This window comes from Lacerta agilis, chromosome 8, assembly GCF_009819535.1.
Source record: "Lacerta agilis isolate rLacAgi1 chromosome 8, rLacAgi1.pri, whole genome shotgun sequence".
Lineage (NCBI taxonomy): Eukaryota > Metazoa > Chordata > Lepidosauria > Squamata > Lacertidae > Lacerta > Lacerta agilis.
Window position 1 is genome coordinate 40,852,155 of NC_046319.1, and position 16,863 is coordinate 40,869,017.

General features: G+C 43.5%; 1 protein-coding gene across 2 annotated transcripts in view; it reads right to left on the reverse strand.

Moving 5' to 3' along the window:
• Positions 1 to 2,929: 2,929 nt before the first annotated feature.
• The window catches only part of RANBP10 (RAN binding protein 10), a 48,540-nt gene continuing 34,606 nt past the window's right edge, over positions 2,930 to 16,863 (reverse strand). The window contains exons 6-14 of one of the 2 annotated variants that reach the window (XM_033158878.1): positions 16,638 to 16,822; positions 15,087 to 15,199; positions 12,134 to 12,242; positions 10,420 to 10,568; positions 8,676 to 8,871; positions 7,586 to 7,710; positions 6,665 to 6,807; positions 5,388 to 5,499; positions 2,930 to 4,477 (exon numbers count right to left, since the gene is read on the reverse strand). In XM_033158878.1, the coding sequence (XP_033014769.1) occupies positions 4,347 to 4,477; positions 5,388 to 5,499; positions 6,665 to 6,807; positions 7,586 to 7,710; positions 8,676 to 8,871; positions 10,420 to 10,568; positions 12,134 to 12,242; positions 15,087 to 15,199; positions 16,638 to 16,822 (1,263 nt within the window). In that variant the 3' untranslated portion in view covers positions 2,930 to 4,346. Of the gene's footprint in view, positions 4,478 to 5,387; positions 5,500 to 6,664; positions 6,811 to 7,585; positions 7,711 to 8,675; positions 8,872 to 10,419; positions 10,569 to 12,133; positions 12,243 to 15,086; positions 15,200 to 16,637; positions 16,823 to 16,863 lie in introns of both variants that reach the window. The other variant, XM_033158877.1, reaches the window with a different exon arrangement.

Consider the following 16,863-nt stretch of genomic DNA (forward strand, 5'->3'; position numbering starts at 1 on the left):
TCTTTTCAATATGATTCAGAGTACTTCCTCAAGCAGTGTGGCCCCACCATACAAAAGCTACTTGGTTGTATGAGAGCCCTAGTCAACTAATTTTGCCTGTAGGTTGAGACGGGAAGTGTGGTGCACATGGCTCTATTGCCCAGTGGCATGTCAAAGACAATTTCCACACCACCCCTTTTGCTCCATTTCCCCACTTATTTAAAAAGCAGGTTTGGCAACTCGCATCCAGACGACCAGTTTTGGCCAACAGATCACCAACTGGTGAGCCCAGTGCTTGAAACCTGCCAATAAATTAGAACAAAGAATTCCTCAAGTAAGTTACAAAGTATATATGGAAGATGAGTAAGAGCAGGTTGGGCTTGATGAAGGGATGGATGTTTGGGTGCTGTTGGGAGGCATGCTACCCCGCCTGTGGTTAAAATGATTGATCTAGGGAAGCATCAAAAACGTGCCTTGCTGAGCCTCTAGTGCCACCTGCCGTGTTACAGGAGGCCTACAGAACCAAAGCTCTAGCTCAGGTCTATGGTCTGGTAATGTCATCCTGCAAGGCAGATAGGTTGTCCAAAAATAAGATGTTAATCTAAAAGCAAAATCACTCTTCTTTTGCGCAAAAAGAACTGTTTGGGGTCAGAGTGAAGAAGTAATGAGTGTACTGCATCTATATTCTAGGATGGGGGTGGCTAATCTGTGACATTCTTTTTATGGAACCATATCTCCACTTGTCTTATATCTCCTGCTCCTAATACGAGATCAGATATAACACTCCTTATATGTGGAAATTCTCATTTGTACAGTGTTAAGAGCTTCTATAGCACGGGGAGACTACATAGACAAGAGTGTGCTTTTTTATCAAGTGATGGATCAGCATTCTTCAGCAAAGTATTTCAAAGAATGGTTTAAAACAGCTGTAGACTAGAGAGACTATTTTACTGCCAGATTGAAGAGCAATTAGCAGTGACACTGTTGGATTCTAGACACCACAACTAGAGAATTTCAATCTCTATTCCATCTATATGGCAAATGCCCTGGAAGGGGAGGTGGTTGTAAATTCTGCAATTTCACCCCATAGCCTAGACAGATATCACCTATGCGTGTTATTTCTTGTTGCTCTTGATCATAATGTCTCTGATGACCACCTACTAAAAAAGAGTATTTTGTATCCAAAGTGGAGTAGTTAGCTGCTGTGAAAAGAGAGTACTATTTCATCAGTATGAATATGAACACATCTGGGAAGATTTTGTTTCACGAGTTCCAGTGTTTTTGATTGAATTAATTTTAACCTCTAAAGTACATTAACACTGTCAGCCACATTTTGGCTACACCCTCCAGGAGTTTCTGGGTCTAAACAGCAATTGTACCACAACAAGGAAACTCTTGAGCTGAGCTAGCTGGTACTGAAAGTCTTCCTCAAGTATGACACAGAGTACCTCCAATGTCTACAGGATTTCAAGCTTTCATACATTATCAAAGCAGATTGCTTTAGATCAAAAGCATGTTACCTACCATAAATGTGGGTAACTTGTTTCTGAGAAAATATTCAAAGCAACTCTGTAAAAATGAATGTTATGGAAGCAGGGGATCTCTGGTTAAAGACTCATCCAAAATAGGTAAAATTTAAAAAATTATACCCTAAGAGCTACATACAGCAATAGCAGCCAGTTGATAGGCTGCTGGTGCAGAAAATGAGATTGGAGATATGAAGATGTCAGTTTTCACACCAATACACAATTAGGGGTGGATTTTAAAATCAGTGTTTTAAACAGGATTTGCTTATTGATGTGTAAGCTAGCACTGAGCACTCTTTAAAAAAGATCTAAGACAGGATAGAATTGTTAAAACAACACTACACATCTGAGTGTTATGTTCACCAGTTATTGATGGCAGCTGGCAAAAAAGGATGCTTTTCTTTATTCAATGCAGCCAAGATGATATTTTGCTTTGATCTAACCTGTGCAAGAGAGCAATCATAGCCAGTTATGTAACACAATCAGTCCAGGGGCAGGGGGGATTGAATTTGGAACTGTGTCTTCCACAGCCATCTCTTTAATTTTAAAGTGTTTCTGTAGTCTCTCAGTAATAGTCAGCCCAGCAAAACAAGGGATGAAAACAGTGTGTTTACTTCCACCACCACTACTTTACGCACAAACACATGAAAATAGAGGTGGTCTACAACTGATGAGCACTGTGCAGGATCATTCCCATTACAGGTACGGGTCGCATTCTTGAATGTGATGCTTATTCTGTATGTTCCAAGCACAGCTGTCAACTTCTCCCATTTTTTAAGGGAAATTCCCTTATTCCGAATAGGATTCCTCGCAAGAAAAGGGAAAAGTTTGCAGCTATGGTTCCAAGTCTACTGCACACACACACGTGTTATTCACCCTTATACATGCAAGCCCCAAACTAAACTGTCAGCTTCTTTCTAATGCAAGCATAGGCAAACTCCGGCCTTCCAGATGTTTGGGACTACAATTCCCATCATCCCTGACCACTGGTCCTGTTAGCTAGGGATGATGTAGTCCCAAACAGGCCGGAGTTTGCCTATGCCTGTTCTAATGTGACCATTGTTCTTCACCTCAAGGGGCACACTTCTTATTTAGCACATTCCTTGTAAGCTTCTGCAATACTGAAAAACAACTTGAGCTAAATGTCTCACTTGTTGATTTTATAGGAGTCACTTTTCCCATCAGAAATGTATATTAAAAGCTAGACAAGATGTTGAAATATGCAAGCCAACAATTCTGAAGTTGCATAATCCATACTATAATCTGACAAAATTGCTTTTAGTAGTGTGCCTCTCTTGATATACATATATACACCCTCATATAAATTAGGCTGGCACCTGAGTTTTTCACCCATTATGCCTAGCAACTTTTTGTGAGGATTTCTGCCATACCCTGGTTTAGAAGTGTCTGTCCTTTTTTTTTTTAATGGCTACTCCTTGGAGTAAAAACTGTACACTTTTTTTTAAAAGGAAAAACTAAATATTGGCTTATGTCCTCAATTTCACATTTTCGTTTGTGGCTGATCAGTTGTCATTCAAGCATCTGACGGACTTCAAGTTCAGTGTGGAGCAAAGATCCACAGGTAATGAGGGAGGTGTGATCTGATCTACCTGAGCCCCAAACCTGGACTGCAAGCTTGTCAACTATGAATGACCCCAAAACACAGGGGGCGTGCAATTGTATAAAAAAAGCAGACACCAGTCCAAGTGAAAACCCCTAGGAGAGTCTCTAGCTCAAATAGAAATGGCTTGAGTGACACATATCTCCCAGTTTCCACATCATCTGACACTATTCCATTTAAAAGACAGGTAAAGTCACTCTGCCTTCAACATCTCTATGGGACAAGTCCCATTTGTTAGATGCTAGCTGCCACCTAAATGCCCATATTGAATCAAACTGCATTGGGCCTAGGATCCCTTCCTCTAATGCATGGGTAGTTAAGATGATGCTTTCCAGATGTTGTTAAGACTACAGATCCCATAATCCGACCACTGATCATGTTAGCTGGGGCTGATGGGAACTGGAGTCCAACATCTGGAGGTCATCATCTTAGCTGCCTGTGTTATAATGTTGGATGTGTTTAGTCAAGACATTGTTCCTGCTCTCAACCATGTTTGGGGAGGGGTATGCTCGGTTAAGACCATCTCCATCTGTCTTAGAGTACCAGGCCATTTTACTAAAAGATGAGACCAAGATACTGCACACCTTTCGTTATCATTTTCAGCTTTTCTCCATAGAAGTTCCAATGGCCACCTGTCAGTTCTTGAACTTGAATATCACATGGCAAAAGAGAGACAAATGAGCCTTTCTGCTCAGGCAGTAGAGATGTGGTGGCACAGGTTGGTCTCCGGTCAAAACATGAAGCCACTTGCCTTTAAGGGGACTAGCACTAGAGAACAACACTGCCCTGGTGACATGCGTGCCGGCAGTTTCCCCTCATGAAAATAAAAGCAGGCCATCACCAACAGATACACTTTTATCTCTAAATTAGTAGAAACCAGCTCAGCACAAACTCTCCAGATATAAATACTGGTGGCTCAGTCAGAAAATAAAATAAAATAAAATCCTAAAGTAGGAAAGGCGCTACATCAGAATGACCAGTGAAAATACTGAGTGCTGCAATGGCTGCAGGGCAGAGCAGGCTGTGGTGGTGATGACGACAGGGGGGAAGGCCCTGCCAGCAGTTTCCAAGGTGAGAAATGAAGGCATCGCAGGGATTCCCCCTCAGTCAGCAATGTGTTCTTCCGCTGGGCAGCTTGCCCTTGGGGGCAGTGGGAAAATGCGAGGCAGGGGGAAGTGATGGTGGCAGCACTGGAGGGGTCACTCTGTCTCACTCAGTGGCTAGTGCAAATAGTCATCCACTCTGGCGAAAGAGCAGGAGCCCAAGCCCACGCGAGCCATGAGCCGCAAGCACTCCGAGGCCTGGCCCAGGGCAAGCAGCAGTGGGGGCTGCTTTGGCAGGTTCTGAGACTCTGCAGAAAGAGAAAGAGGGTATTGTGACAATGAGGTGATGCACAGAGAGCGTGTCATTGATAAAAGCTACTTTATTCCATCCCCACCCCCCACCCCAAAGCTGCAAAAATGCTCTTCCCCATAGAGGACTGAAAAACACAGAAGAGGAGTGGGGGTCCCTCCAGTTGTCATTGGGCTCCGAACCCCCACCAGCCCCAACCAGCACGGCCAGCGGTCAGGAGTGATGGGAGCTGTAGTCCAGCAACATCTGGAGGGACACAGGCTCTGGAATGCATGCAGGCCCTACTAAGGGAAAGATCCATCTGAAGCCTGATGACAGTCAAAAGTTTAGTACAGGAATCTGGCCCAAGTTCAGCAATGTTGCAGCCCACTGGTTTCAATATGAAAACTATACACAGGCATAGCTTTATTTCATGGTAAGCAGTGAGACCGATGAAAGCTCAGCATCTGTTGGACCATGCCTTCAAGTTTTATCAAGGTACCCCAAATTCATTACATATGTTACCACATTATATAATAACCCTGTAAGGCAGATTAGTGGCATTATGCCCTCTTTACAGAAAGGGTGGCTGAAGCTCAAGCTACCTACTGAATTCATGGGTGAGCTGAGATTTTGCAAGTCTGCTCCCCACTCCAACTTTCACCTCTGTGATGATAAATATGTGTGCAGCAAAAGCACACACAGTGGCTATGGCTTCGCTCAGCAGTCCTTAAAACTATGGCAGCGACTTAACACTATATATTTCAGGAGGTCTTCATGGAACATGGGGGAAACTAAGCAAAATGTTGGGGATTTTGCAAGGTAAGCAATAATACTGCCAGCTGCCCCCCAGCATCAGTAGCCCCACTGCAGAAACAGATGCATGAAGAAGAGAAAGATCTGAGCTACCTCACTGTTTGTCATCTTACCCAATATAGCGCTATTGAGTGCAGCACACACGGGTTCCCGCTGGATTGGATCTAGCTGCTGGCCAACGGGACAGTTCCATGGATCAGAGTAGGCCAGCAAGCTGAACGCATCCTGAGTGAAAAGAAGAGAGGCTTGAACAGCACTGCAACACATACACAACACACCAGGATTCTCTAAGTGTTGGAATGGGCTACCTGAAATTACTGGGTCTCTTCAAATTGAGACTAGAGAACACATACTCAGTATGTCACATGAACTCACTGCTCTGCTTGGGAGAAAGTGGATCTAAAGAAATTGCAGGTAAACGATTATATGGATTCCCAACATGTTTTAAAATACTGAACTAAATAGTTTTTAACCCAAAGAGGACAAAGAGCAGTTTGTCCTGTGGGTATTTAACTACTATTCTTGGTCCAATCAAGATGTGTAATGGCTCAGTTCATGCAGTATGAAAAACCAAGCTTAAGGAATCCCATCTCATGTGACAAACTGCAGTTATGGCTACTGCACCATGGATGCAGACGCAAAGATAAAGCTAAGTCATGAGTATACAGAAATGAAAGCAGACAAGTGACACTAATCTGCATCTTTGTCTGTTCTATCTTTGAAAGCCTGAATGGTGGTTTGGGTTATGAACTATGATAAGTGCAAACCAAGGTGACTTTTCTGAAAAACAGGGGAGGGCATAGAATGTCCTTTTTGTGCAACCCTTTCTCCTGATGTGAAACAGAGGGCTCCAGGGCTTCCTTGACAGTGGTATCTCATCTGTGGAACTCTTTTAGCTATTTCTTGGTAGTGAATCTAGAACCCTTAGGTGTCAGGGCCAACACAGTACTATTTTCCTTGGGTTTTAAAACAGTTTTAAGTGACCAATTGGGTGTTGATGGTTTTATTAGTTTTAAAAACTCCTCCTGTGACACTGCACTATTGTCTTTTATTTTTACTTTTTATTTCGGGGCCATAGCAAGAGTGGTAGAACATCTGTTTTGCATGCAGAAAGTCCCAAATTCAACCCCTGGAATCTCCCAGTAGGGCTGGGAATGTCCTCTGCCTGAAATCCTGGAGAGCTGGTGCCCGTCAGTATAGACTGAGCTGAATGGACTAAAGGTCTGACTCTCTATAAGGCAGCTTCCTATTATACTGTTTTTATTTTTTATTGCAAGCAACCACCATGCCAATTTTATATTGAAAGGTGATATGGGGATATTTTGAATGAATGAATGGTTTCAAGTTCTGGGTCATGAATGTGAATGGGGTTCTCAGCCACATGGCACACCTGCAACATTTTTTTATGTGTCGTATTCTTCCCATACTCTCTGCACAGCTGCTCGCTCAGGGTCTGTAGCTCTCGCCCAAACTGGATCATCCGCTCAGTGGCAGCATGGTTCCCTCCACAGAGCTGCCTCTGAGGACAGCCATCTTCTAGAGCAAAGAAAAAAAGAAGGGAAGGGAAAGTGAAAAGAAGGGAACAGCTGGAGCACCAAAGCAATCACCTTCCTCCATCTCTGTCTCTGAAAAAGCCAGTTAGTTCAATTCCAGTGAGGTCAATAGCAGAAGGCTCAGGGGAGTCCACCACTAGAAGCATGATCAAAAGTCCTTTTGGGCTGCCAAGTTTCCAGCATTAGCTACCTCCAAAAACATGAAGTGTAAAATTGTTAAGAGTGGACCAAAATCGTGTGCCAAAGGACATGTGAAGTGCAGCTCTAAGTGTAAGATAAACTAAATAAAGAAATGTTTGCTTGGATGTACACACCTGGCTATTGGTTTAAAAACAGAAATTATAGCTTTTAAGTGACATATAACAGGACAATGAAATGTTGAGGTTAATATTCAGGAACTAATAAAAATGCAGACATTTTAAACAGTTAAATTGCTGTGGTTTTGCAGCAGGCAGTTGTTAAATCTCTGGCATTTAGTTTTAAAATGATGTCCATTGGCAGCTATAAATTATATTGGCACTTCAGTCTTGGTGCAAGAAAATTACCTGATCCCCTTTTCAAATTTTACTGTTTGATATTCTAATGATCTACCTAATTTTAGAAACAAGTATTTTTTGCATCCCATGCCCTCTCTGGGGGTTTCTGGACTGGAAGAGGCACCCCAAGTAGCAGTTTCCTTAGGGAACATCACCCACACTTGCTAAGCTAAGTGTTCCCTGGAACAGAGATGAGAAGATGCTTTCCACACTGAACCCTACCCATGCTGGAATCATCTGTCTGCAGAATCTCTTCATGTTTGTAAGTGCCATTCATTATCCTTGTAGCGGAATTCTCCAGGACTCCATTAGGGTAGTGCTCTGCCTCCATCTCCATCTCACTGTCACTGTGTGAAAAAAGGAGGGTCTTAGAAAGCAAAGGAGTCTTCCTGGGGGATGAGAGGAATAGCTAACAGGAAAGACAGCATCAGTGAGGATCAAAAGCACACTGCAGATCCGTTCTTGGTGGATTTTCAGACTTGAAATTATAAAATTTATATACCGTTTTCCCGAAAATAAGACATACCCATAAAATAAGCTGTAGCAAGATTTCTAAGCATTTGCGCGATATAAGCCATACCCCGAAAATAAGACATAGTGATAGGTGTGGCTATGCAGCGTACCGACGCGGAGCGGTTAAGAAGATGGGCAGCAACTGACGTAATAAAAATAAGACATCCCCTGAAAATAAGCCATAGCGTGTCTTCTTGAGGAAACATAAATATAAGACAGTGTCTTATTTTCGGGGAAACACGGGTACTGCTGTGATTAACACAAGTGTCAAATTATATTGAAAGGGAATTCAACTGGGTCTGAAAATGGATTTGTGTGTGTGTCAGGGACCCAGGTGACGCTGTGGCTTAAACCACTGTGCCTAGGACTTTCTGATCAGAAGGTCGGCAGTTCGAATCCCCACAACGGGGTGAGCTCCCGTTGCTCGGTCCCAGCTCCTGCCCACCTAGCAGTCCGAAAGCACGCCCAAGTGCAAGTAGATAAATAGGTACCGCTCCGGCGGGAAGGTAAACGGCGTTTCTGTGCACTGCTCTGGTTCGCCAGAAGCGGCTTAGTCATGCTGGCCACATGACCCGGAAGCTGTATTCCGGCTCCCTCAGCCAGTAACGCGAGATGAGCGCCGCAACCCCAGAATCGTCTGCGACTGGACCTAACAGTCAGGGGCCCCTTTACCCTTTACCTCTGCTGCTTGTGCATTTGCAAATGCCTGGGCATTAAGAAGCAGGATGCTACATCAGTTTCCACCGCGTTACAGCTGCCTGCTACACACTTCTCGCTAGAAAGAGCGCGTCTGTGCTACCTGGTCTCTTGGTTGCTGGTGCTGCTGTGCTGCTGGGACTTGGTGGAATCTGTGGAGTTAGACTCTGAGTAGTTCACCGATGAAGGGGATGACGAGGAAGAGGATGACGACGACGAGCTCAGTGCTGGATATTTACAGTGGCTCTGTTTGTTTTTTATGGAAGTAACTCCATTGCTACAGCTTGGGCTGTCCGCTCCTGAAACAGAAGGAAAGGAATGAGGACTGGTGCCCCTGCTCTGTTTTAATGTTGCAAGGGGACTTGGACAAACCTACTTAAATGTCCACCTTAGACTACTTAATCCTTATTTCTGATGCAGCTAACCACAAGCAGCAAGACCTTGGTCTGATCTAATGCTTACTCAAAGCTGAAAACCACACACCACAATACATCTTACTGAAATGTGCACAGAACACACATATCCAGGCAAAGGCAAGTGGCCAAGTACTTACTATCAGTAGACAGGCACTGGCAAGATAAAATGGTATGAGGAATGTGCCTAAGCAACATGGATATTAATTAATGCAATGGTTATGTGACATGGACATCCATATTGCACAATACCTCTAAAGACAAGCAGCTTAAGGAGCAATTCTGCGGTCCCTTAGATAGCATTGCAAGGCCAGAGGATTTACACCTCTCTCACCCCACCCATGGATCTGCCATTTACTTACATTTCTGTGTGTGGGTTCTGATCAAGACTGTGGTGCTGGGAAGAGGTAACACTACCCTCTCTCTTCCTGCTATCTTCCTTATTAGGAAAACACTTAAGAGACAATTATTCTTGGAAGTGGAAGGAGTTTTAAAATGGGCAAATGGCACAAGAGGAAAAGGTTGGCCCCAACCCCCATCCTCTAGTGTTGTGGCCCTGATCTAACTGAATGCCCGTTTCCCCTGGTGACTTTTTTAAAGTTTAAAATTAGACAGGATATCCAGTTACGTGTCAAGGTCATTTCTAGCTTGGCCTTTCCTGTAGGCCTACAGAACCTACAGTGGGGAAGGGCCATAGCTCTGCATGCAGAAGATCCCAGATTTCATCCTTGGTCTCTCCAGAGGGTATGGAGAATCCCTGCCTAAGCCCCTGTGGAGCCACAGCCTGTCAACATGGACAGTACTGAGCTAGATGGACCAGTGGTCTGACTTGGTATAAGGCAGCTCCCTATGTTCCTATGTACAGACAGGGCACTGAATGAACACAGTGGTAAGGCCTATAGGACAGTACTTATCCACACCCTCCTGAGTTTTGGCTCTTCTCACACAGTACAGGGAGAGAATTCCTAACAAGGGAAGTGAGGTGTGAGCACGCCAAGAATTCTCCCCAAACTTCTCAAGTGCTTCATTATGGGTGCACATTGTGTAATAAGTACCCTTGGGCAGGGAGCTGGAAAAATACTAAAAGGGTTAGGGTTCATTTGCAGAATGCCTGAATGTGGCTAGAGTGCTCTGTAGAAGAAAGCCAAGTACAGTGGAACCTCTACTTACCACCATAATCCGTTCCAGCGGCCCGTCCTTTAGGCGAAACGGGTTGCTGGTAGAAGTGCCATTGTGCACATGTGCAGACAGCGGCAGCCACTTCTGTGCATGTGCAAACGGCGGCAGCTGCTTCTGCGCATGCGCAAATCGCGACAAACCTGGTATTTACTTTCGGGTTTGCTGCGGTCGCGACTTGGCTCAGACCCAAGTAGAGGCGGTCGTAAGTAGAGGTTCTACTGTAACTGATTACCTAGCAGAGAAATCAACACTTACCAGTGCTGTGAATGTGCAAATTGTTAGAGCCGTGCCTTGGACTTAGGTTGGGGGAATCAGGGTAGCTGTCCTGGGATTTGGGGCTGCGGGCACTGAAACAACGTACTTCACTGTCTGTTCCATTCACCATCTCCACAAACTGCCGGCACCTGTGTGCAAGGAGAGGGGAAGAGAAAGAGTTGAAACACAAAATGCCAGAGCAATGGATGCTGTGCAATGGTTCATGAGAAGCATACAAGCATTTTAGCACCCTTTAGTAGCTGCAGCCTAGTACAAACAAGGATCCTTAGAAACGCCCAGATGAGAAAAGCAGCATTCTAGTGTCGAAAGCAAAGTTTTTGGCTAGAGATGCATGAATTTAATGTTCCATTCAAAAGCCCAGTATAAAGGAACCAGACACATGTTAAGCCCTTTTCCCAAGACAGGAAACCACTCCAGCCACAGAGCAAAATCTTTTTACTGAAATGTCTGAAAGTGGCACTAACGAGTGAAAATTTTCTCTCTTGCTGAATTAGTATTCTTCAGGAGCTGGAGCTAGTAGATAAGGTACACGGTCAACACATGAAGCTGCCTTACACCAAGTCAGGCCATTCATCCATCTAGCTCAGTACTGTCTATTCCAGGGTGTGTTTCAGGCAGGGGTCTTTCCCAGCCCTTCCTGGAAATGCCAGCGCTTGAATCTGGGACCTTCGGTATGCAAAGCATGTGCTCTACCACTGAGCCATAGTATTTTGGCTTCACACTGGGAGCAACCATTTACCATTAAGCTTTGCTTCTCACAGAAAAGGATTAGTATTGTGCAGCAAGTGTTAATAAGAGAACCATGAAGAAGAAATGAGACAAGTTTCTATACTGGTAAGTTGCGTAGAAGCCTACTTTGGCATCAAATTAATTAATTAATTACAAGACCCTTTTATAGTTCACTTTTGAAGGAACAGATACAGCAAAGCCTAGCACCGCACCTTGTTTCATGTTCCATCATTGCAGACAGCCACTTCTAAAATCACAGGTGTGTTAAAAGTAAAAAAAAAAGCTGAGCGTCTGTGAAAGTGGTATAGGTTCAGACCACTACTTAGTATGACCAACTAGATCCAGTGTGGGGAACTTTTGGTTCTCCAGATGTTGATGAACTACAACCAGATGATCTACCTGTACTAGATTATTAGATTGTGAGCAAGGGTGGTATTCTCTTTTGATGCTTGTACAGCAATTTAAAATGTTAGGTGCTTTATGAGTGCTAATAACAAAAGCAAACAATTCATGTCTGCATGCCTGTTTTGGAAGTACAGAGAAGGACAAGGAACGATACCATGGAGGAAAACGGTGCCATTACAAATAATGTCTTAACACAGAGAGATGTTTAAAGCATCATTCTATAGGTAAAGCAACCTTTCACTGGATGATTTGCCACCCCAGCTCTTCTGGAATAAGTTGGAATGTGGCTCAAGCCTGCTACCCTAACCTTTTCAGCACTACACATCACTTATTTTTCCTTCAGTTAATAAATTTATTAACCACCATTCAAAGTGCAATGATCTTCTCCTGACAGCTTCTAATTGTAATAGCCAAAGTAAAAACCTGGAATGTTTGTATCATTGCATCATTAGATTCGTTTTGATAGATCACAGCCAGTAGTTCCAGTATAAGCCTCTGTCTTCTTATGTTCCTCACATTGCAGGTTTTACCATACTTGAAAGGATTTGGATGTACTCACTTTAACATAAAAAGGAGATTAGGATTGTGCTCTAGGAGTCCTGGGTATAGCTGTTGTGTGGCTTCAATGGCTTCCCCCACTCTTCCTGCCAAGACCAGCTTCTGTATTCCTGTAGATGAAAGCAGAATCACTGGGATGGAACAGTATGATTGCTTATAATGATAGGTGGCATATAATCCCATAGGTAGACAGGCAATAAAAACTTTATCTGCTAGATGTCTTACCTAGGTGGATATTTCTCCCAGTTGTGAGCACATCAGGAAAGAGTGTGCATGGAATACACAGAAGAGCAGCAAGACAGGCAACACTAACTGTTTTAGACCTAGTGGCTGTAGTGGAATTGCTATCACTCTTTGAGCCCCGGCTCCAAGTTATATGCCAAGGTGGAAAGGGGTCAGGCAAACAGGGAAAGACCTGTTAAGCACCTTGTCCTCATCCTTCAGCTGCAACAAGTGAAACTGATCTAAACACTGACTAGACAGAAGCCTAGATGAATGCTGAATCAGGATTACACTCAGTGGCATGCACATTATTGTACCCTTGAAACGCTTAACAAACAACTCACAATGGACCACTAAGGGTGTCCTTAGAGAATCCTGGGAACCAAGTCAAAGAAGGTCCTGTGCAACTTGGAATAGCTTCTAAGTGCATCTTCACAATGTTGGTAAAAATGTAGTGCTTCATGGTGGTGACTGTCATGAACTAGGCTCTATGACAAGTTACAGGCAGACTTGGTTTGAGATTTCCTTTTCTGTTCTAACTTCATCCCACTGTTTCTTTGCCCCAACTCCTGGAATAGCAAGGAGCAGACTGGGATCTGTTCAGTTGGAGAATAAGCTTAGCAGCCATTATGTCCATGCCCCGGAACATCTCCATGATTCTCTAAGTCAGGCATGCCCAACAGGTAGATCGTGATCTACCGGTAGATCACTGGACGTCTGCAGTAAATCACTGGTAGATCATTGGCTCCCCCAAAGAAGCTGAACTGTGGCTCCCCTAAAAAAAAAGCTCAACATTTGACCTCCTCCCTGAAAAACTCAACAACTTTGACCCAAACCTCCCCCCCCCAAATAAGCCTTCCTCCTTAGTAAAAAAAAGCTCAGCAACTTTGACCTGAACCCCCCAAAAGGGGGTAGATCACTGCCAGTTTTTAACTCTGTGAGTAGATCGCGGTCTCTTGGAAGTTGGCCACCCCTGCACTAAGTTATCAAGGTGTTGCCTGGAGCGCCAGCTATGCTGACCAAAACTTCCTGAGGACTCCTTAGAATCATCAGTCTCCAGGAATGGTTCATCTCAATCGGCTCTCCTGACCTGCACAAGGATAGCACTAGATTCAGGTAGGTAGCCGTGTTGGTCTGACGCAGTGAAAATCAATAATAAAAAATAAAAAATTGTCCAGTAGCACCTTAGAGAACAACTAAGTTTGTTCTGGGTATAAGGTTTCGTGTGCATGCACACTTCTTCAGATACACTGATGATTTTTCAGTGTATCTGAAGAAGTGTGCATACACAGGAAAGCTTATACCCAGAACAAAGTTAGTTGGTCTCTAAGGTGCTACTGGACAATTTTTTAAGGATAGCACTGTCTAAGTCTAAACCGCATCACTGTAGAAACAGAATTAGTAAAGTCCCATTGCAAAAATCAGATTTAGAGCATGACCCACTACATAAAGGTCTGGGTCCATTGAGAATCTGGGCCTGCTTCATGGTGGTCATGGTAGCCATGAAGTCCAGAACCATTTTCAACATGGTAGCATGGCGTGAACTAGCAACCTGTGCATCCTAAACACTAGATCTGCCACCACTTCCATCAGCTAAGGCAGGAGCTTGTTAGTACACAGACCCCCGAGCCACTTCAGCATCTCTAACTGGTTGCAAGCACCTAACACCAGATACAAAATTCAGCACTGACTGAACTAACTGCGAGCAACATTTCACCCATTTTGAAACATTTCAACTGGCTTCTGGTGAGCTTCCGGCAAAATGTTGGACTTTATCTGAATACCTGAAGAACATGAACCTATTTAATTGCAGATGATGTTCAAAGGCCTTTTTCTATATACTCCTAACTTTAGAGGATAGATAAAAGTGACCAGAAATAAGGGCTTCAGTCTGATGGCACCCCAGTTGTGAAATTTCTTCCCCAGAAGGTACACCTGGTGCCAACCACAGACTATTACGTGTCACGATAAAAAGTGTTATTCTTGTCTTAAGTTTTTAACTGAACAGTAATACTGATTTATCTGCTGGTGTTACAATACCTTTATGCTGCTTCCTGTTGGTTTATTGATTTTATTGATGTTTGAACTTTGTACCTGATAGTTGTTTACTGATGCTTTACATTACTTTATATGAAATCTACTCCGAGAACTTGTTAAGAGGCAAAAGGACCCCCCCCCCATAAAATGATTTTATTTTCATTGTGAACCACCATGGGAGTTATGGCAGAAAGATTATCGATAAATATTGCAAATAAATATTAGTAATTCAGCAATTGAGAGAAGATACTGGTCTTTCAAGTTCCATAAATCCTGCATGGAGTTAGAGGTATAACTCTGCAACCAAAGCAGTGAGTTCTTTGCAAAGGACAGCCAAAGACAACATGCAAGGTTTTTTATGTATGCATTTAAAAAAAATAGAAATAAATAATATAGGTTTGGCAGATCAAATAAAAGAGTATCTATTTTCCTTGAGTAGGCTATCCTGCTTCTAAAGCTCTCAATTTGGTTTGGGAGTGGCAGGATGATGGGGGGAAATGATGAGACATTGGAACACTGGCAGCCACAGAAGGGACCCAAGGGAAGTTGTGCAGGATACTGAGGTTCTACCTAGTGACCACTTCCATTTGGCATCTGAATATGTGGACATTGGACTGAAGTCATGCTGCAGGCAGGAAGGGCTGTCTCTCAAGTCTTCAGGGAAAGTTGTGAGGAAGTTGTAAGAATAAACTTACTTTGTCTGTTCTTTATAGAGATCTGTTCTTCCTGGATTGTACTTTCCGTCACCCTGGCAAAGGCAGTTGCTGTAGCACAGTACCCGTGATGGACCAGATAGGAAGAGACCATACTGGGGGGGAGAATACAGAAAGCAAATTGTAGAATGGGCATCTCTGTCAGCACAGAGCCATGGCAAAGCTGTAAAACAGGGATGTCCAACAGGCCGATATTGATCTACTGGTCGATCCCCAGGAGGTTTTTGTAGATTGTGGTCGATTGCTGGCTCCTCCATCCGGCCTCGGCCCCTAGATTGCTATACCAGAACACAGAGCTCTCGCTGCGATGTTGACTGTTTCATTAGTGATTGACAGGAATCCCCCCCCAAAAAAAGCTCAACACTGGTAGATCACTGCCAGTTTTTAATTGTGTGAATAGATCACAGTCTCTTGGAAGTTGGCCATCCCTGCTGTAAAATATATCTGGAAGGATCACATTAATTTGAAGTCAGACGGTGTATCCCAGAGTTGTTCTTGGCCCTGCTTCCTACAATGAAAATGTCACACTCTTTCATTGGTGAACAAAAGCATTTTGGGAAGGGAACAGAAGACACTACTCCTGTTACATTCACACACGCAGCATGGGAGTTAGGCTAGCCAAAGGGAAGAGATCAACTCCTGCTTGGGTATGTAAACTTTTTTTTTTTTTAAGTATCACTGCATAAGATGTTCAAAATGATACAGTATTAATGTAAGTGAACAGCAAGTGACCCTGGACCAATTTACTGGAAATCCTATAATGAACCATTAAATACACTGTCTGTCTTACGGAGGTCTGTAGCAGTCCTATAAGCCTGTCTAATCCTTTTTTGAAAGTCCTATATAATAGAACACTAATCACTGTGCTGTAAACCACTCTACAAAAATAATCAAAGGGCATTATAAAAATATGTTAAAATATATAAAAAATCCAAAGCGATAGCACCCCTGTCCTTTGGAATGTAATATGCTTCCCTCCAGGTGTTGTGGTCTACAATTCGCAACCAGTGGTCAACTGCCTGTTGATTTTGCAAAGCTTCATCCAAAAAAAAAAAAAATCTGGGAAGAGGGGACATCAGATTCTCAGTCACTTCAAAGTCTGTGCTCTGGAGCTCTGTGCTTCATTTCCCCTTATTTCTGTCTGGGACACAAAGATATAGAAGCCATTATGCTTCTCCAAACCATCACATTTCCCTCTGCATCTTGTTCAGTGATATGCCAGTGACTTGTCCTCAGACAGGTTAAAAAGCAATCAAGCCAGGCAGTTCCTGAAAGCAGCCCTCCACTCCTGAGATTGCTACTGAAAATGAGGTTTGTACACGTTTTTGTTTTTTAAAAATGAAACACATGTGCAGGGCAAACAGTAAGCTCTTTGTTCCTCATTAGCATTAAGGAACTTCAATACACACAATTTTTTTTTTCCAAAATAAAGGAAGAGGGGTGCAGGACGTACTTTATAAGCAGACCAATCTATAGCAATTGATGGTCTTTAATGAAGCTTCTAGGTAAAAAGAAATTAATGCTCCCACTCACTTCTGTAGCATGGCTTGCCATTCACCTAGCCGGTCACCTATGGGAAACCGCTTAATGGTGCCCTGAATCTTTGCTCGCCACTCCCTCATGTAATCTTCGATGTCAAACACAAACGGCTGCTGCCCAAAGTTGGCATCCACTATCTCTCCGGGTGTCTGGAGCCCAACAGTGGGATATAAATTGGCCTGCCAAAAGAAGAAACCCCAGTTAAAAAATAGGGCCCTTT